Genomic DNA, 20611 nt, shown 5'->3' with positions numbered 1-20611 from the left:
TAGTTAACTACCGGAACCTTTTTCTTGTTCAAAATAGCGATGGGGACATTTCAGCCCCGATTTTTGCTGCCCTCTGTCGGCGAGTTGCTGCCTTTTCAAAAGAATCACAATTTAAAACTTTTTTGCTAGTGTTGTAAAAACAACACATGTTTTTTGTGGTGGTAGTACTAATACAAATATTAAAGTAAATCATATTAAAAACACACAAAATAAGCAATAGAACAACAGAACCAACGCAGCCATTCTGCGGTGCCTAGCTTGATAATACTTCAGATCTGTTGTGTTGTTACTCAGAGGTTTATTGCCTGAATATTTCACCATTGGCCACATTTGTCACATGACAACAAGACTCACCTGTTTGAAGCCATTAGTTTTTGCCTTTTCCGTGACCCGACTCCTGGGTTACTGTTGGTCCAGTTGGATCGGTTCAGATCCATGTGGCCAGATCACCAGTGTGCCAGGGGTCCATGGAGGGAACTACCCAGGGTCAGAGGAAGAAACTTGTTTCGCTCGGACATTCCATCACATTAACCTCCATGAAAATTTGTCATGCAGATGAAACAAATGTTGATCCAGGCTGGACTCACATTATGGAATGAACGTAAAGGTCAACTATTGTGTTGATTTAAGTGTCTCTTAAACTAATCTCTGGTCTGTTTGTACAAAACTCTCTTTTCATTGAAATATTTACATTAAAAAAATAGCCATGTCCGCTAAAAACATGTTTTTCTGAAGATTAAATCTTGTTTACCACACCCACTGTGCAGTGATTGACTGTGAAGCCTTTTATTACATCATAATGGGCTATGGTATTGTAACCTCTTGTTTGCCAAGAATCAATCAATATCTCTATGATAAATGTGTTTATTTTTAATTTATAATATAATGTTGATGTGTTGTTTTATTCTGTATCACTTGTGTTAACTTGTTAACTATGTGTAACAAAAGTAACAAAAAATAAACATTCTTTCATGTCCAACCTTCAAGCATCTTTGTATAGAGGAACGAGAAGAAGCTGACAAAGTCGTTGGACTCAAAATCAGTTTAAAAATTGATAAACGGTCCGACTGAGATTTGAACAGTGTGTTGTTTTGTCATCACTCTCAGTATCGTCAAACTTAAAACGGCAACATCAAAAACGTGAGTGACAATTGCCTGAAGTCAAATGTTAAATCAAGTTGTCGTTTGTGTGTCGTGTTGAGCTTGATTTAATGTTTTGTACAGAAGTTTACTGATAACGTGATCGTACACGAACTTTTTTATCCGAAAATATAAAAAAAATATCGGATTCTAAAATTAAAACACAATATTATTAAATCATATATTGTTATTGTTAAATACAACAACGAGTAATAATAATATTATTAGTAAGTATTCATTAACATCTGAATTAACATTTCAAATATTACATGAAGAAAAAACTAAAGAATCCGTGAAAATATTTCACTCACTTAAATTAAATATCGTAGCCACTGGCTACAAGAAGCCAGTAAAAAGTAAGAAAAAACTTTGGGAATAATTAAAATGGAAGCCAGTGATAGTGCAGTTTTATTTGATAGGACGGTAACAACGACAGAAAAAAACATAGTATCAGACGAATCCAACCTTTGCGACATGAATAAATTTTGATTTGAATAATCACAAAGATGAAACAGACGTTTTTAAAAAAATCATACCAGGACCAAGTGCAATATTGCCATCTAGTGGCAGAAGTCAAGAACACAAAGCGACCTCCTCAAAATGTCCTTAAAACTCCTCATCTAAGATTCTTTTGGTTCCACTTCCCGATAACTTTGACAACGAAATCACATTCCCTGTTTCGTCCCGTCAAATGCAAAGTGCTTTTTGTCAGGTAAAGATACTTATACAAGACGCACGTGTTTCAAGCAAATGTGCATTTATTTTTTTTATTTGTGCACGGAATTATCTTCAGAATAAAAGTAAAATAAAATTACATAAAAACAAAAGTTGTCACAGGTTTGTTTAGGTGACACAAGTTTGGTTTGTATTTCCGTTGTGGCTTATTTGTTGCGAGCATTGTCGGCCATCGTGGAGATGTAATGATTCGACTGCAAACTCAAGTAACTATACTATAAAATAACGTAGTGTAACATATTAATACCCAAGAAATATTAATACCTGTGTGTGACCATATGACGATTTTTCTTTTTGATTCACGTTCATCTTTTATTTGATGCAAATCATTTATAAAAGTTGTAACTTTTCAATTTGTATCTTTCGTTTTTGTGCACTCATCTAAAAAAACACCCTCACAATTTTCTAATTTAGTAATAAATGCACGCTCACTTTTACACACGTGTTTCTCAACAGTTTTCTTACCTCATATGTTAAACATGTGACAAAATTCGATTCAAGAAAAACTTTTTCAAAAGGCACTTTTGAAAATGAGGTTTTTCACCTTTTACATTATTCAGATGCTTTCAGATTTCTCTCCATCTCTTCACAAAACACGATTTTGGCTTCTTCTGTTCTCCCTGAACATTAAAAGTGCAGTTGCTGGACCTCACGCCTGGTAAACCGCTCCACCTTCAACAGTTTCTTCTCAGTGTTTCAGGCACAGGTTACAAACAAGGCTGAAGTTACTCTTCCAGGTCGGCCCCCTGTGGATCCCTCCTGGTGCCACATCCCGCTCAGACTGCCAGGTCGTCCTGACGGATGCGGCTGCTGCCTCCGCTCACCTTGCTCAGACGGCGTTTGTCCTTCACGTAGCCAGAGAGGGGTGAAGGTGAGGAGGAGCAGTTCTTGGGTAAATCTGGTGGCAGCTGACCATATCTCATCCTCATGAAGTCCTCCTCATCCTCCAGGTTGTCGCAGCTGTGGTGTCGCTCTGTGGCCAGGTTGACGGAGTTCTGCTGCAGAGCCATTCTGGTGTTGAAGGGATGGGAGGCCATGGAGGCTATGGAGGTCATGGCACTGATGGCGTTGGTGTCGGACAGACACTGGCTGAAGTCCGGTGGAGGCGTGCAGGAGGCCGGCGGCAGCGGCGGACTGTTGGGCTCCAATGCCGCAGCCATGCTCAACGCCCTGTTGCGCCGCACGACTCTTCGCCGCACACATCTCCTCATGCTCTTCCAGCCGAGGTGGTAGAGCTCCAGCAGGGACAGCAGCAAAGACACGCCGGCCACCACCAGCATGAAGACGATGAAAACGTTCTTCTCGGTGGGACGGGACATGTAGCAGTTGACCGGGTTGGGGCAGGGCCACGCCGTGCACAAGTACAGCGCCTTGAGGAAGACCCCGTAGATCATGTACTGCACCACGATGAAGGTCACCTCCATCACCGTGCGGATCATGATGCTCAGGATGTAGGTCTGCAGGAGAGCGCCTCTCAGGTGGACCTTTCCCACGCCGTCCATCTTCACCCTCTTCTCGCTCTTCCTCTGCTGCAGGTACTCCTTCTCTGCTTCCAGTTCTTCGCCGCTCTCCCCTCGCTCCTCCCGCTCCTCCCGCTCCTCCTGCTCTTTCCTCCTCCTCTTCTCCTCCCGGCGCACGATATGCATGGTGTGACCCATGTAGATCAGCGACGGCGTGGACACGAAGACGATCTGCAGCACCCAGTAACGGATGTGGGCGATGGGGAAAGCGCTGTCGTAGCACACGTTGGTGCAACCGGGCTGCTGCGTGTCGCACAGGAAGTCGCTCTGCTCGTCCCCCCAGGAAGACTCCGCCGCCGTGCCCAGGACCAGGATCCGAAAGATGAAGAGGACCGTGAGCCAGACCTTCCCCACTGAGGTAGAGTGTTCCTGGACTTCCTCGAGAAAATTTCCCAGGAGACTCCAGTCACCCATCACGGCAACAGGAGGTCAAGTGAAGACACGAAGACCAGGAGGAGGTGCGGCTCTCAGGGTTTGGAATTCTCACTGAGGGGGAGAGAAGACAAATCCAGATCAGTCGTCAGGCAGTGTTCGTGTGTGTCTGTGTGTATATCGTAGGGTCATCAAGTGCGTAAAAATAACTGCCCTGTCTGTGCAGCGCTGCAGGACTGGACACTCCGCCATCAAAATCACCACTTTCACCATCAAACTTTGCATTTCATTACAAATCTCAAAACGTGCTGATATTTAAAAAAAGTCAGGAAGTGATGAAATCACGATCCATGCATGTTTAAACAAGACAAACGTGTGCGCCACGTACGCACACAGAGGCGCGGAGGCCGCCATGGGGCGAGTCACAGGGAGGAGAGTCCGACCTTTTAGCGCTGTGACCCGCTGACGTGCCCGTGGCCAACTGCTGCCACAGACTCACAGCAGCTTCCACGTCAGGATGATGGAAACCTTGTGCGGACTCAGATCCAGTCAAGATCATCCCCAGAGTCTCACCTCTTGACACTGTGAAAGCCAAACTTGGTGACAGCGAGCCGGTACCTCACAGAATCACCCTTCAGGGATGTTCGTGCCAGCTTCGTGTTCGTCTCCGACAGAGGTCAAGGCAAACATCAGGACGAGAAGAGTCTCCAAAGGATCCATCTTATGAATTTAATTTTGAGATCACGCTTTTAGGAGTCACCGTCATTTCTAATCCTGGAATCACCTTATTGTCTCTAAAGGGTCAAATGGACATGTACCCCAGTGCTATTCAACTTAAAGCCCACGTGCCAGATCCAACCTTTTATCCTATTTGGACTGGCCCATTTACCCATAAAAAATGAATGTGTAATCTAAAAACCAGATAAAACTGTAGTTTGCTTTTCCGCAAAGGACACATTTCTCGGTAAGATATGAAGCTCCAGTTTGGATTATGCAACATGGCTCTCTCAAAGCGACATGAAGTTGACAAGGAGAAAAAAGATTTAATTGTGAATGTGATAAAAATATTTATTTGTGTCTTGATTTCTGCATCGCAAACGAGGAGTATAACTTGAGGAGACCTTAAGCTGTTGCTAGTTCAATACATAAGAGCTAACAGCCCGTGGGTTGAATAGTGCTAATCTCTACAAAAGTGTTGTAGATCATGCTAGTTTTAACACAAACAAGCATGTAAGTCTATCAACTGTTCATCTTAGAGCTCTGAGTGTATGTGAGTCTGTGACGTGGGTCCCCCCGTCGCCCCCTTTCTCCTTTGAAGAGAGAGAATATATATGATGGACATAAAATCAGAGAGCTCGTGTACAGATAAGAAATACCAAGAGGAGGATTCAAGTTACAACAAAGGGACTTTACCATTGCAACACTTCAGAGTTGACGGTTGTCATCCGTGTCAGATCTGGGGGGGGGGGAGTCTGGCTTGAAGCCTCAGCTTAGATGGAACTGATGCTCTTTAGAGGACGTAAATCTCAGCAGGTGAGAGCGGGACTTTCACCAAACACAGACATGTGACCTCAGACTGCTCTTGTCTTATCTTGTCTTTTCATTTAATGTTTACTGAGAGAAGATCTCAAGTTAGAAGTATTTTCGTGTCGAGTGTGAAACCGTTGGCTTCAATGGCCCGGACATTATTTCCTCTCTATGTCTTTTTGGGTGAAAACTTTCTTGTCAAGTTGTGTTGCGATGTTTTTGAGCAAGCTGTATGTGGCCGCAATGAGAGCAAGAGCTCGGAAATCCCCACAACGGAGCTTCACAACAACTCTGCAACGGCACTGTTAACAGAGTGTTTGTTGTTTGTTGTAATCAACGTCCACAGTAGTGATAACAAATCAAGCTCCAGTCAACACAAAGTAGACCCCTCCTGATTTTTACCACTTTGATTAGTCACAACACACACGCGCAAACAGAAACACACACACACGCGCGCAAACAGAAACACACATAAAAATACATACACACAGAAATAAACACAGACACACACACCAACAGCCGCAGAGAAACACACACACACACACAAATAACACACACACACTGGCAGACATATTTAGATCCACATGCACAGACATAATCACTGACAAACACAGAGAAACACACACACTGAAAGAAACAGACAAAGACAAACTAAGACACACAGTCACACAGAAAGAAACAGAAGCTCAAACAAAAAGAAACCCAGAAAAACACACTGAAATAAACTGACACACGGGCACAGAAAGGAACACACACACATGCAAACACACACCCACACAGAAAGAAACACAGATAGACAGAAAGAAACAGACACACACAGAAAGAAATACACACACACACAGAAGGAAACACACACACATTCACACAAAAAGAAAACACACACACAGAAAAAACAGAAATACATACACAGAAAGAAACACAGATAGACAGAAAGAAACAGACACACACAGAAAGAAACATACACAAATACACACAGAAAGAAATACACACACACACACAGAAAGAAACACACACACATTCACACAAAAAGAAATACACACACACCGAAAAAACAGAAATACATACATAGAAAGAAACACAGAGACGCACACACACAGAAACAAAAACAAACACACACACACACACTCTGTCTCCTTCCTACCGCTGAGGTTCTCAGAGGAAACAATCTGACTTCCTCAGGACAGAGAGGTCGAGGTATTAGCTGCAGAGGAGCCACAACAACACACAGATGAGAAGCTCCTCAAACAGCTGACAGAAATGCATGTTGAATGATTTTGTATGAATGTGTAACAACTCAACATTTCACTCCTCAGAGGGTGCGTTACAAGTGTGCTATGTTGTTGATCTGTCTGGTTACTGGAACTTGTGAATCAGCTGAGCTTTACAAAACACAGAGTGTTTCTGTAGCGCTCCATATCTTGATCAGCCTTCAGGGTTAGTTGTGGGATCTTTGGTATCTCAAGATGTTGTTTGTTGTTGCTGTTTTATTACGTATCATAGTTAGACACACAAAACAAAAAGACCTGACATGAATAGCAGCCAACGAAAATGAGTCCTGACAGAAATATCTGTCACCATTTTTTCAGTATTTATCATCTTCTTCATTGTCATCATCCTCTAGATACACTTTCATGTCCTCATTCATCATCATCATCATCATCATCATCTGTCCTTCCTAACTTACCTCCATATTTTACTCTGATGAACTAATTTCTCATCTTTTTATGAATTAACCTCTTTAACTATGACATATCTAATTTTGAATCTTTGAATTTGCACCCACTTCTTCACCTTTATCTCTGTCAATCACTCTGATGATTGACCCCAAACTCACTCATCTTCACTCTTCCATCACATTATCACTTCGCAATTCACTTTATCCAATCTCTACTCTTACCCTTTTTTCACATGCAAACAAATACTTTAATTTAATTTTGATTACCATTGTCAATTGTCTAATTTACAGTTTCAGAGGTTGTAAATTGTTATTTTGTACCAGCGTTTCTGAATGAATTTTGCCCTTCTGGGCCACCGTATATCTACATTATATTTACACTTATTCATTTATTTACTGAAAAACTGATTTTCTTTTTTTTAATCTGAATAAATTGATAAAAGCTATACTATAAAATAATAATAAAAACAAAAACAAAATCACAACTAGCCAGAATAGCACTGAGATGGCATATACCTCTGCCAAGGAGGTCAAGTCCATAAAATGACTTTGAGTCAACACAGCACGTTACTGGATTTAATTGTCACTGAGTTAAAGGCTTGAAAAACAAATGTTTATTGTGTTAACATAAATGATCAGACCAGATCATTTCTATGTCCAAGGCCACATATGACTAGATACACCTCTGGTTCATAGGTGTGTATTTTATTGGAGAATCTTGCACACCAGACTGTTACTTTAGTTAAACTGTCTGCCCCTCAAAAGTGTGAATACACATCCTCCTGGTTGCCTTTTAAGGTTGCTGTTTAAACTGAGATTAGTCGAGTAAAACACATTCATCATGTTGTGCATTAGCAGCTAAAGTGGAAAGAAGCGGATTTTTCAATGACACACAGGTTTAAAAGCTGGTTACGTGACTCCCCGTGTCCATCCTGGGACTAAACATCAGTCAGACATCATTTCATTTGATCCGACATGAACCGTGACCACAGACGACTAGTCCATAAATAAAAAGTGCCATGATAGATGGATTATTTTGAAGTATCTCTCTTGTTCATGAATGAGGGAAGATGGATAAATGTATCTATAGTCACGAGGAGAACTAGAAGACAATTAAATATGTATTTCTACTCTTACCTGCAGTTTTTTAGAGAGGAAATAATTGACTGGACTGTCTTAGATAAAGATGCAATGATGCAACTACAGCAAACAAACAAACCAAAATCAGGATATAAAATAAAGTTTGCTCTGAAACAAAATAGTCATTACTAGTATTTTCAAAGATGTAAATAAAGTAGGGATACAGGTTTGAACCGATCAACTGTGGAAAGTTAAATGACTTCAAAATACAATAAAAAAGTAATTTTGTCTCAGTATTTGAAGTCAAGAGCAGGTAAAGTCTGAATCCTTATTGATCAAACTATCTTGGCTCGAAACATACTTCCTCTGACCCTTGTGACCCTCTGAGGTGTTTTTTTTCTTTATTCGTAATCTGGAAACAAAAGTGTTAATTTGAAAATGTGACACTTTACAGTTTTATTGTCTCAGTCCGTGGATGATTTTGTTGCAAATCTTAAAACGGCAACAGGCATTGTTGAGAGTGGACGACGGCCGAGCGTCAGCAGCTGTCGACACACATATCTGTCTCATGAGTGAGCGGATTACCATCAAGGATGAACATGTTTAACTTTAGCGATATATACTCGCCGCAGGGGGGTAACTTCAGGATCCACGGACGGACTGGCTGCAGAATAATAATTCTCAGTTAAATTTTCACCTGTCGCCAGCAGAGACTACATGTCAGTGCAAGGGTCGTGGCGCCGGCTGCTTCCTTACATGGCAGTGTGGCTCTTCGTCACTGGTGCTCGCAGACCCACTGCCGCGTTGTGATCTATTGTTTGTCTGCATGTGGAGCTTCAAGGGAACAACAGACAGCTGCTGTAATACCAGCTTATTTTGGGATCCATGATGTGATTGATAATAATTCATCTTTCCATCCATCATTCTGTTATCAACATTCCGCAAGAAATACAGGTCGGTCAGGGTCTTCCTAAAGGTGATCCAGGTGGGAACATATTTCCATGATCGATGATGCAATGCAACTGACGTTCTTCACTGACTGTCTCTCGATCTAGTCTTTGTACAGCTGACCCTTGACTTCTGACATCTAAAGTCTGTACGTTCCTCTCTCTATACCTTCCGTCTTCACGACCTCCTTAACCACCTCCATGTCCTTTTGAATTGAACTTTCTCTGGTTTCTCCATCTCCAACATTCTCCATCAGGACTCCCTGACTGCGTCTTCCCTGCCGTAGACACCTTATCTGTCTCTTCTTGGAGGTTCAGAAGTTCTCCTGGGAGTCTCTCCTAAATGACTAGAGCCGATACCTGCCTAAGGTGATAGTAGGGATACATGGTCAGTCGTCTGGCTATGCTTTCCTCACCACCACAGGAGTCCTGATCTCCAACGCTTCCTCAGTCGTGCACAAGACCTCAAGATACTTGAACTCCTCCACCTGGGTAAGAACAGATCTTCAGCCTGGAGGGACATCCTCATCCTGGTTTTTCCAGTGGTATCAAAAGGTCTCAGTCTGACTGAATCTCAAGGAGATCTAGAGGCCAGTTTCTTCCTTACTAAGTGAAAGTCCAAACCAGATGACTAACCTGAACTGGTTGTGGAGCAGAACTGTTGAACTGCTTCACAAACATTTGATTTCTTTAGGAAACAACAGAAGTTGTTAATCCTCATCCCTACACTTATAAGAAGCAGAGCAACTACTTCCACTGTTTTCTTGTGTCCAATAACATGAAAACTAAATCCTTTGAGAGTAATGGCAACTTATAAAACTTTCTTTTGAGCGCTCATGAACCTGTCCGCAAAATTCAGTGTTCTACTATGATGAGAAAATCAATGTCAAGGTACTGAAGAGTTTGAACAGAGGAGCTTTTGAGCAGCTTTTATTAAAAATAAAAAATTCTGAACATTCTATTCTATTCTGCGTCAGTTCTGCGTCATGTGTGCAGGGCTGGAGGCTTCATTGACCCGCAAACGCACACACACACCTCGACACATACACACACACAAATACACAAAATGTTTTGTTAATAAAATAAAAGTCTATAATACAAATAAAACTAAACTAAATAACTATAACTGATAGTCAGAGTTCAGATGTAAAACTAAATAAATCAATATAATAAGCAGCTCAAATATATACGTGTTGGATTGTGATAAATATCAATCAAAGAAGTCGTCAAAGTAAGATTGTTCCATATTTAAATCACAAAAGTCACAACTGGAACCTTCAATCTGATGCATGTGTGTTGAGTTCAGATCTCTGGTCATTTATATGAACACAGGCGTTGTTTTAGGCTCCATCTAGGTCAGATTTTAGTGCCTTGATTTTCCTCACTCAGCATGAGGTCTTGAGCTCACTGACTTCTGTATGCTCTTGTGATCATTTAGTGTCTTGAGGAGGAGCAGGAGAGACCACCAGGTTGCTCCATCACAAGGGTTCTTCAAGTCTTACCTTCTCGTCTTGGCAGGTCGTCTGGACACCGGCTCTCCTCACAACACAACGTTCTTCTCCTGTCGTCCCCCCGCGAGTGGCAGGAGAAACCAGCATCACGAGTGTGTTCCAAACAGCCCTCCCAGCTCACTCTCCTCCTCCTCTCGCCCCCCCGACACCCATTTCTTCTAACATCCCTGGTGCTCTATTTTCTGCCGGGAAGCATTCTCGGGCAACAGGAGGGGAAGTGGAATTGTTTTCTAGGATTAATGGGAATTCCGCTCTGAGTAAACTTCCAGAGTGTGTGTTCTCAGGGAGCATTGTAGAGCTCTTTGTGTCATAAAATCCCATTTTTGTGAAGGACAAGTGTTGTTTCTTCCGTCTTGCCTGTATTTGTTTCTGCTTCTCATAATTGAATGATTTTCCTTTTGTTACTTCGTCTTCACAAAGCTCGTAGCTGCTTCTTGACAATGTTGAATTTGAATAGTGGGGAAGAAAGAGCTGAGCCAGAAGACAAAACTCTTACCTGTGGTCAACAGCTTTGTGGTGTCTTGAAAAAAACAAGACCACGTATCTGCCTTTGACTCCATCCTAGAAGCTCAGTCATCCAGTAGAGACTCAGAGTAAACTGAAGAAGCTAGATTAGTCTTCAGGCTGATCATATTTTCCCACAGTTTTCACATCAAAACACATGTAAAGGTAACTGATTACCATGTAGAGGTTCTGTTGCAAACTGTGGCACTACAATATGTGGCGGGGGATGTGACACATTTGATAAAAACTGAGATTAGGTGACCATTTAGAACATAGATTATTATCATTGTTTTTACTTCTACTTTAGTTAACATGTATTTGTGACTCTTATTTTTAAATAATATTTATGAGATTCTAGAGAGAAGAGATGATTTCATTTATACACTTGACTATTTTGCTCTCTCTTAAGAGTTCTTGATTTTTTAACCACAACCGATTGAGTTCCAGCAGTTGTTTTCATATTGGGTCCACTTTCAAAATGTGTTTTTTAGACACACACACCAAACACTCCTGCTGCTCCTGCTTAAAAAAGTCACTTATGTTTTGTATGACTCATCTTATAGAGTTTTAACAACCTGACCACCAACAGGTCGACTCCTGTTGTTTGTTACAGTATATTTGCATTCAGAACGTTTAAGCTATTTTGCTAACAGAAAGATTGGCCATCACCTCCTTAGAGGAAGACACACTTGTCGCTCTCTTGACAACGATGAGAGCAAAGTTACATAAACGACCCTCCTTAAAGTCACAAAAGTGAAAAGCTAAATTCTCTGGTCCAACAAGTGCGCCTTTGACTGAAGAGGCAATCGTGTGTGTATTAATAGCAGAGGAAACATCTCATGACAAACTGGGGCTGAGAATGTGTTTCATTCAGTCCGGTCACTGCGAAGTGACATTTGAATGAAGCACCTCACGGATCCTCAGGCTCCTTCTTTATCCACACTGGCCTTCTGAAAAGAAAAACTGTTGCTAACAACATAACGAGAAGTTTCCACTGCAATTCCACGATGCTGCTCATCAGGATGGTTTAAGGAGGAATGTTGACTGGATGGTGATCCAGGTCTTCCAGGTGAGTCCTGCTGCTGTCAGTGAACCCCAAGGAGATGGAAACAAATAATCAGGAAGGAGTATATTTTTTCCACAACACGTATTTAGAAAATTAATCATGCAAACTTTGTTTCACATTAAAAGAACGGTTTTAAAAAACAAGAAACAATAATATTCCATCCCAAGGAAGATGATTCATGTTATTATATTAGTGCCAGTTCAGATTTGAGTTAGGAAAAGTTGAGTGAATAAATAAACATCATTGAATGAGTTGGAACTATAAAACACTTTAAAAATTCTAATCTTCTGTTTCTCGGTAAATTGTCAAAGTTAACCTAGAGTTTTAATTCACACTGAAAAATGTTCTTTGCCTCTTGACTAGCTACACAACAAACTGATGGTTCTTTCCTCCACCACTGCAAATTAATTTCTGGAAGCCAGGAAGGTCTTTATCCTTGAGCCAGACACAACACAAGGGGTAGCACAAATACATTTGTTTCGGGCCTTTGGGTCACCTTGAACCAGAGATAACACAAATATTGAACTCTACAATTCAGTCAAACTCCAGGAGGTTGAAGTGAGAAACACAGTGTGTGACTTCAAAGCGTCACTTTCCGACATTAATGTGACCAAAGTGCCACTGACAGGAATGAGCCACCACTCTGGTATGCTTGGTGCTGTCAATCAAAGTACAATACTGAGCTGTGTCGTGAGATCATTGTTGTATCACTTCACAGCAGTACACAATAGTGCGCTGGTGACTATATTCCCGGACACACACTTATGTTGCAGCAGGTTTGATGAGGGTGGTGGAGGAAAGGAAGAATGATGTCACAGTAGTTCATAATCTCATAATTTGCTATGATTGGCTTCTTCCCTGGTCTAGAAAGGCTTAAAAAAAACAACCCATTTCTTTCTTACTTCCTCATAAATCACACTTTCTCACGACTCAAACTGTTGAGGGGCGTCGACATTTGGAATCACGATTATGAATGATGAGTCGTCGTACTTGTCAACAAGCTTCTTCACAGTAGGTGAGAGGCAGCAAGAATCTGAAACAACAAAGTTTATTTGAAGTCTCAGCTCCACTTACAAATTTAGACCAAAGCTGTTCACTCCAGCTGACCTCTGACCTCACTGTTGACTGGACTGCAGTCACAGATGTATATTTGGGTCACACGTGTGTGCAGAAGTGTGTCAAAGAGGTTGTTAATCTGTTGTTTGTCTGACTTGTGGAGTTTTTTGTAGAGCAGTGGTCCCTAAACCCATGCAAGTGCTGCTGTCCCCCTGGGTGCTGCATGGTGGGTGGGGGCGGTGGCTGGGGGTCAGTACGTGTGATGGGCGGGGCCTCGGCACCTTAGAGACCGTGGACTGCCCATGGAATACTGCTGGCCCCCCAAACTTCCCTCATGGGGAGGTGGGCTGCGGCTGTTGGGGACGGTCTACAGTTCAAAGACTGGGGGCCGTTCCCGGATGGCTGCAGCCCCATTGCCCCCGCCCTGCCCGCACAACCGTGGCCCCCCTGTGACCCGGGGGACCTGGGCCGGTGCCTGGCCATTGCTCCCCCGGGCTCATGCGGTGGCACTCAACCCGGCTACTGGCCGTGTCCGCAGGGTATTGGGGGGGGTTCCGCCGCCGCTGCTGTGGTGGGTCCCCATCTCCTTGGTGGCGGCCTGACGGTCTGGGGGTCCTCCGTCGCCCGGCCTGGCCCCGGGGCCCTATCCCCTGACTGGTTCTTCTGGCTGCCCCTCTGCCCCGGTGCCTGCGCCTGGTGCCTCCCCCTCTCTGCTTCCTCGGTCGTCCTCGCCTGTGCTCGCGCCCCCGGTGGTGGTCCGCCTTCTCGCTGGTGTTTGGGGTCTGCTCTGGTGGTTATCTCGCCTGCCGGGTCCTGGTCTCCCGCGGGTTCCTGCCGCAGCTTGGGCCCCTGTGTCTGGATCTGCTGTGCTAGGTATGTGCCCTCTGGCCTGGCTATTTCAACCCCCCCCCCTCTCCCCTCTATATATCTTCACCCGTCACCGGAGTCTGTATACCTGTGTATTGTCTACATTTGTCCCAAACCCACACCTTTTTATTTCTCTCCCGGAGCCCCAGGGATCCACCTCCAGAGCTGCTGCTGATCCAGGGATCCACCTCCAGAGCTGTTGCTGATCCAGGGATCCACCTCCAGAGCTGCTGCTGATCCAGGATCTTCACCACGTCATCAGATCCCGAGTTCTCTCCAGCACCCCCATGGACCCTCCTACACTCTCCTCTTTTCTCTCACTATATCCTCCCTCACTCCTCTCCTTATCCATCTGTCTACCCCCCCATCCTTCCTCCCAGCCGGTCAAAGCGGCAGGCCGTCAACAATGAGTCGGGTTCCGCTCGAGGTTTCTGCCTTCTAAAAGGAAGTTTTTCCTCGCCATTGCTCACTGTACAGCTCACTGTACAGTGTTTTGTTTCTTGCTCTTTGTTGAATTGCTGGGATCTATTTTTCCTTAATCAACTGTAGTCTTATTTCAACTGTATAGTGTCTTGAGATAACTTTGTTATGATAAGACACTTTAAATAAAATTGAATTGAATTGAATTGAATTAAACCTCCGGGGACCAAGACCAGTACAGGTCCATGAGACGTCTGCTACCGGGCCACTCAGAAAGAAAAAAAAAAAGTTTTCTATTTATTATTACTATCTAAAAGTTGTTTCATTTAAAAAAAGAAAATGGATTTTCTCACAAATAACATGAGCATGTGACTCTTAATTATTGAAAACGAGGAAAACACAAAACTCTAGAAACAAACTCTGGTTTCAGAATACTCATTCCATATAAATAATGCTTACACACAACATAGATGCACATACACGATCATCTTGCTGATTCAGCGTTATAGTGAAACGTTTATAATCCTGACATTTAACAGGTCTGTGGTTCAAAAGATATTGGGGACCCCTGCCTTAAAGTACTACAATAGTACATGTATGAGTTTTGATTTATTTTGTCTGTAGATTAGCGGCAGTTTTTGTCTCATTTTTCTTCTTTATGACATCTGGAGCTATTAAACATCGTTGTGTTCGACAACTTAAATGTATATATATATATTTATATATATATGTATGGTTTTGAGTGAGACTCAAACAAGTGAACTAACAAAGAACAGCTAGTCTTCTACCTCAAATAAAATCTCTTTCACACTCACTTTCTAACTCAATAGACAACTCACTCCCAACTTGTTTTACGTCATCGATCCGTCACACTCCCTCTCACTAACCTCATTGAGTTGCAATCTTTCTGTGGCTAGTATTGTTGTCAGTCATGAACTCAACGCCCTGGCTCTATGCTTGCAGTTAAAATTTTGTAGATAAAATTAAGCTTTGAATAAAGGTTTCTTCCCAACTAACGTAATATGTAGATTTTGCTAATTGCCTCTGTGTGGTTGTTAATTCCATGTAACAAAATGACTTCCCATTTAAAAAAAAAAACTAGGTCACCATAGTGGAAGGTCTAAAGTTAGTGGAGAGTCAAAATGGTGGATCATATAGTCAGAATTGTACCATCAAATGTTTAAGTATTTAAAAAATATTTGAGGTCCATTATTTTGTAGCTTTCTCACACAGTCCCTCCATGACTCCTGGGCCACATCTCAGAACAATCGATGTCACGAACCCTCCGTCATCATGACTTTTGAGCTGTCAAGCCAGAACCTGTGAGAGCGGCAGGTTCCTCTCCCACAGCAGGGGTTATCAAGGTTTGTGTCAGAGGAAGTTTGCACTCTTGGTACCGTCCACCCTGGACTGAGGAGGCCAGCATCCTCGTATGGAGGAGCCGCCTAACAAACACAGGAAGAAGCCGGTCTCACCCCGGACAGCAGCAAGACAGACGGGCGCTGTGTGTGAACAGATTGACTTTGTCTTGAGTATTTGTTTTATGTGTGTGCGATGACTGACAGCGGAGGAGTGTGTGTGTGTGTGTGTGAACGTGTTGGTTCTATATGTCTGTGCGTTGACCTTCGGACAAAAGGTCGCAGCACACTTGATGTGCACAATATGACGATGCTTTATGACTTCCTGGTGGACCGGGTCATCGCTCAAGTGGGTCTGAGGAGGTCGAGTTGTAAATCTTTTCTGGCTGAACTTGTGCGACAGGCGGGTGTGTGTGTGTGCCAGTGGAGGCCTGGCAGTGTGTGTCGGTGCTCCGCTTCATGATAACATTGTGTTGTGCAGCAGGCAGTGGACGGGAGCTGCCGGCAGGTCCGAGTGTTCCTTTGACCAGAGGGAGTGTCCGCTTCTCCATACACCTCCAGGTCTTCCTGCGCCAACACACACACACATATATTTTTCGCTTTCAAGTCCTCCAGTCGTGAACTTCCTGAGTCTTGTAATCTTCGCATCTATGGGATCTGTTATGCTCCTTTGTCTTTAGCATGTGGCTAACAGTTTAGCAGCATATTTCCAGCATAATAACCAAGCTAAATATATTTGTAGAACAGTGACACTAAAACACTTTTAAGTTTTGTGTTTTGGTATTCAAAAAGTGCGACAACAAACGTTGTTCTAATGCTAATCCTAATGCTCATATGTAGAACAGTGCTCCGAATCTGGGAACAACCGACACCTCACATGTGCATCAATTTAGTTCAAGGCTGCATGTATCACGTTGTCAAAAGGCTTAACATATTTAGTTTCCCTTTGTTTATTTTTTTTATTTTTTAATATATTTTTTTTAAACATTTTTTATCTTGCTGTTTGTTTATACCCTTCACAATCGACAGCAGGTCCTGGTCTCTTCTCCATTTAGATTAGATTAGATAGATTAAATGTACTTTATTAATCCCTCTGGAGATCTCCTTCGGCAAATTGGGTTTCCAGTACACAGAAGACGATTGTTTCATAAAAACAAGAACAAGAAAATAAAAGTAAAAAGAACAAAGTTCGAGGGATGAAAAAATGCAAATATAAAGAACATGGATCAAAGGAAATAACGAAATAATAAAAGAAAAGGGTACAAATATAGAATAACATCATCCTTTCACTCTGCTCTTGCTCCAAAATACAGAATTATACAATCTATAGCACGAGGAATGAATGAAGCTCCCCTCTCCTCTTTCTCTGTCGCCAGTACTTCGTTGATGTTTTGTCAGGTCCTTGTCCATCCTATATCCACGTCAGCCAGTTTTTTTATTTTACGCCTTGCTTGATGTATTGGACTGAAATTAAATAGCCTTAAACGTCTTCTGGTGACTGTGCTAGGTGTGTGAATCCCTAAGAGAATGCTTTTCTTTTGAATGACTTACAACAGCATCTGCAACGAACAGAATAAGCAGAAATAACGTTGCGGGCTAAGGATTACATCAAGTAAGTAAGTCATTTGTATTTATATAGCGCTTTTCCAGACCAGGGTCAAAAAGTGCTTAAACAATCAAAACAATACTCAATAAAATATATACTTTAAAAGTCAAGATAATACTGAGAATAACACAGGAGTTCCAGAAAATCAAGGAAAAGCCTGAACAAATAAAAATGTCTTAAGATGTTTATTGAAGGAGTCAGTAGACTCCATTTAGAAGCAAATAAATGATATGTAACATAACCACTCACTGTCCCCTTAATTCATTTTATTGTTAGTTCTCTGATATTTACATTGAGCGAGCAGCAGAGTGAAAGATGGTTTGAGCGAAGAGACAAAAACCTTTTGAGTATGATAACCAAGACATATTGGTGGTAGAGAGCTAACTCCATACACATAAACTCATAAATATACACAACCACGTGTGCATACACATACAAATTCATATAAACTCACTGAGGCACAAATAGAAACCCACATGTACAGAAACACTTATGGATGCATGCACACATACACACACAAATATATACAAACACACATAAACACATGAAAAAAAAAGGATACACACACACACATGCATGCACACAAACACGGGTGCTCATGTGAAGATGTTGGAGAGCTTTAGCGAATGTGAAGAAAACTCAGGAATCTTCTGTTTGACCATTTAAAACATGACACACAGCAACACAATTCATGGTTCAAGGGCAGGTGGAGACCAACACAGTCATAGCTTCGTCTCTCTGAAAGTTTCACATCACTCCACCCAGTTGTACTTATGCATCCCTCAGAGGAAGCTGCCCTTCCACTTCCTCCTGCACTGGTGAGAACAATTCCTGCCTCTTCTCCCACCCACACTTTCAAGTCCGAAGCTGCTGGAGCTGACCGCCAGATTACATCTGGACAACAAATTACAACCTCATTAAAGTCCAACTGTGACTGGACAAACATCAAGCTGTTTGTCTACTGCTTACTGTTTTCAGCTTTTAAAGCTGTTTTTATAGCATTGTTGGAGCTCAACAATTGATCTAAATTTTTTCAGATACTTTGTAAGATGCTGACTTAAGAAGTTAGCTCCAGCGACCTTTGACCTTAAAGAAATGGGTTGGCTTATGGAGACTGTCAAAGAACCTCCTGCTGGTCTGGAATGAATCAAATGTCGAGCTAAGAAGATACCAATGCTCAGTGAGGGTCAGCAAGAAATGTCTAAGCAATGTGACATAAAAATTATACCCAAATCCAACACACATCTACCACAATGTATTTCTGAAGTGTTGGTCTTTTGCCACTAGATGGCGCTGATCCCTGCTCTCCAACAAGTGGGGCTGTCTTGTTTGTGTGAAAACAGGGGAACATTTGAACACACAAGCATGCTGCAGTGATAGGTTCACTGAGTGGGAGCGAGTCCAAGTTTGTAAACAAGTTGTCAAGTTTTTATTGAGTTTGAAAGAAAAAACAACTTTCCAATGTTTATTGTCAATGGCCTGTTAGTATAACAACTTGCACCACAATCCCATAGTGCACTGCAACAGTGGAAGTTACAGTTGAGAGGTTGAATTGGTGTGTAATAAACATGCTACTAATCCTCTGTGTGACACACTTTTGTGTCTCTACATGTAGTGAAGGGTCGACACACACACAAACACACACGGAGGACAATGGCTGTCGTTTGACCAACGTTACTTCCTGACACAGGAGGAAGGTGTTTGTGGCTGTAGAGGAAACTTCAGGCACAGAAGCAGGTAGTGAGTCCAAACACTGCGATCCTCTCACCATCCACGCCGCCGCCGCTCGCGTTAATCTGACCGGCCATCGCGTTCACGCGTTTGGCAGCAGACTGCCGCACAATAGCCGGCGAAAATATTTACGACGCGACAAAAGTTGTCATCTTCGACCAGTACTTTTTGTTTACACTGCGATACTACAGTTATGTCACCATATTCCTGTTGTAAAAGTGTGTTTGAGCGACATTAACTTATCGACCGCAGACTATTGTCCTAGCCGGTTGTTGCGCAGTGGTTCAGTCCAAACTCAACAAATTTGACCTCCCGAACACAATAGCAAGACCTGGCCCAGCTGAGGTCTCGGCCCCTTCACACAATGTCTCAGGAGCAGATAAGTGGCTCATGGTGAAGGATGTGTGTTTCCACCAGAACCTTCAACTGTGACGGACACTCGTCAGGGTTTTATAAAAACACATTTTTAATTTAAAACTCCATAACCCCCCATCTTCAAACATTATCTCATGATATCCTGGTTGACCAAATTAATAGAATACGAGTTGGTGTATTCGATCACAGAAAAAAACATGTTAATTATTAAAAAAATAATAATTGTGAATTTAATGTGAAATAAGAGATTTGTGATGAATGAGATGCCGATGCGGACATTAAGAGGCGAGGTACACATCTCTAGCTTCATGGTGTAAAAGTGCTGTAAAAGAGAAATCTGCCCCATTTAAAATTTTTCTGCTTCTTACTTCAACGCGTGCAGTTTGTCTCTCTTGACGCTTCACTGTCCTACATTTACCTTTCTTCACCAAACAGGCTGCTTCCATGTGATCCAGGCCAGAATCCAGGTCAGCATTCAAACAGCCTTGATGTCAGCGCCACTATCTTTGCTTTGGCCCCTCCTTAGAGCCTCCAGGATGTCTTCGCATCCGAGAGTCTTCGCCCTCTCTCGATCAAACCGTTCAACGGTGGTAATCCTGGACGCTTGTCCTTTATTGCTCTGTTGTATAGATTGATATGTGTTGGTTTTCAATTTAGCTTAAATAAGTTATAAAACTTTTCAATGAAGTACTTATAAAAGTCAATCTTGTCGGGTGCACGTTGGTGCAGTAGTTAATGCTTCCAGGTCCAGATCCAACTTATAAGGGATATAAGCGGTAGAAAATGAATAGTTGTGATATTGACATGATACTTCTCTTTTCATTACATATTCTTCACTTTCCTCAGTTGTATTATATTTTCTTTTGCTTCAATACATCTTCCTCTACCGGTTTGTATTGCATTGTAACCAATTTAGGAGCTGATGATGATTAAAAAATAACGTTTAATAATAAATAAGGCCATTAGTTAGATGGTACTTTGTCATTCTAGGTCAATTCTTAAATAGGATTTAAGATTTATTATCACCAGAGCGCTAGACATTCCATGAAAATTGAACCATATTTTCACTACACCATGTTACAATGACTTACATGTATATAATATAAATGTTTGGACAGGAA

The 20611-nt window shown here is 42.2% G+C and overlaps 1 protein-coding gene across 1 annotated transcript; it reads right to left on the bottom strand.

Annotated features, from left to right (window-relative positions):
• Positions 1–1551: 1551 nt before the first annotated feature.
• gja5a (gap junction protein, alpha 5a) lies at positions 1552–10604 on the bottom strand. Its single transcript, XM_087803639.1, has 2 exons — positions 10499–10604; positions 1552–3881 (listed from the first exon to the last, which is right to left on the bottom strand). The coding sequence occupies exon 2, from the start codon at positions 3807–3809 to the stop codon at positions 2652–2654; it is 1158 nt and encodes a 385-aa protein (XP_087659765.1). The 5' UTR covers positions 3810–3881; positions 10499–10604; the 3' UTR covers positions 1552–2651.
• Between the last annotated feature and the right edge of the window lie 10007 nt (positions 10605–20611).

The sequence above is a fragment of the Callionymus lyra genome, chromosome 12, assembly GCF_982586985.1.
Source record: "Callionymus lyra chromosome 12, fCalLyr1.hap1.1, whole genome shotgun sequence".
Taxonomy (NCBI): Eukaryota; Metazoa; Chordata; class Actinopteri; order Syngnathiformes; family Callionymidae; genus Callionymus; species Callionymus lyra.
The sequence above is the reverse complement of the archived record's forward strand: the minus strand, read 5'-3'. Positions and strand labels throughout refer to the sequence as shown.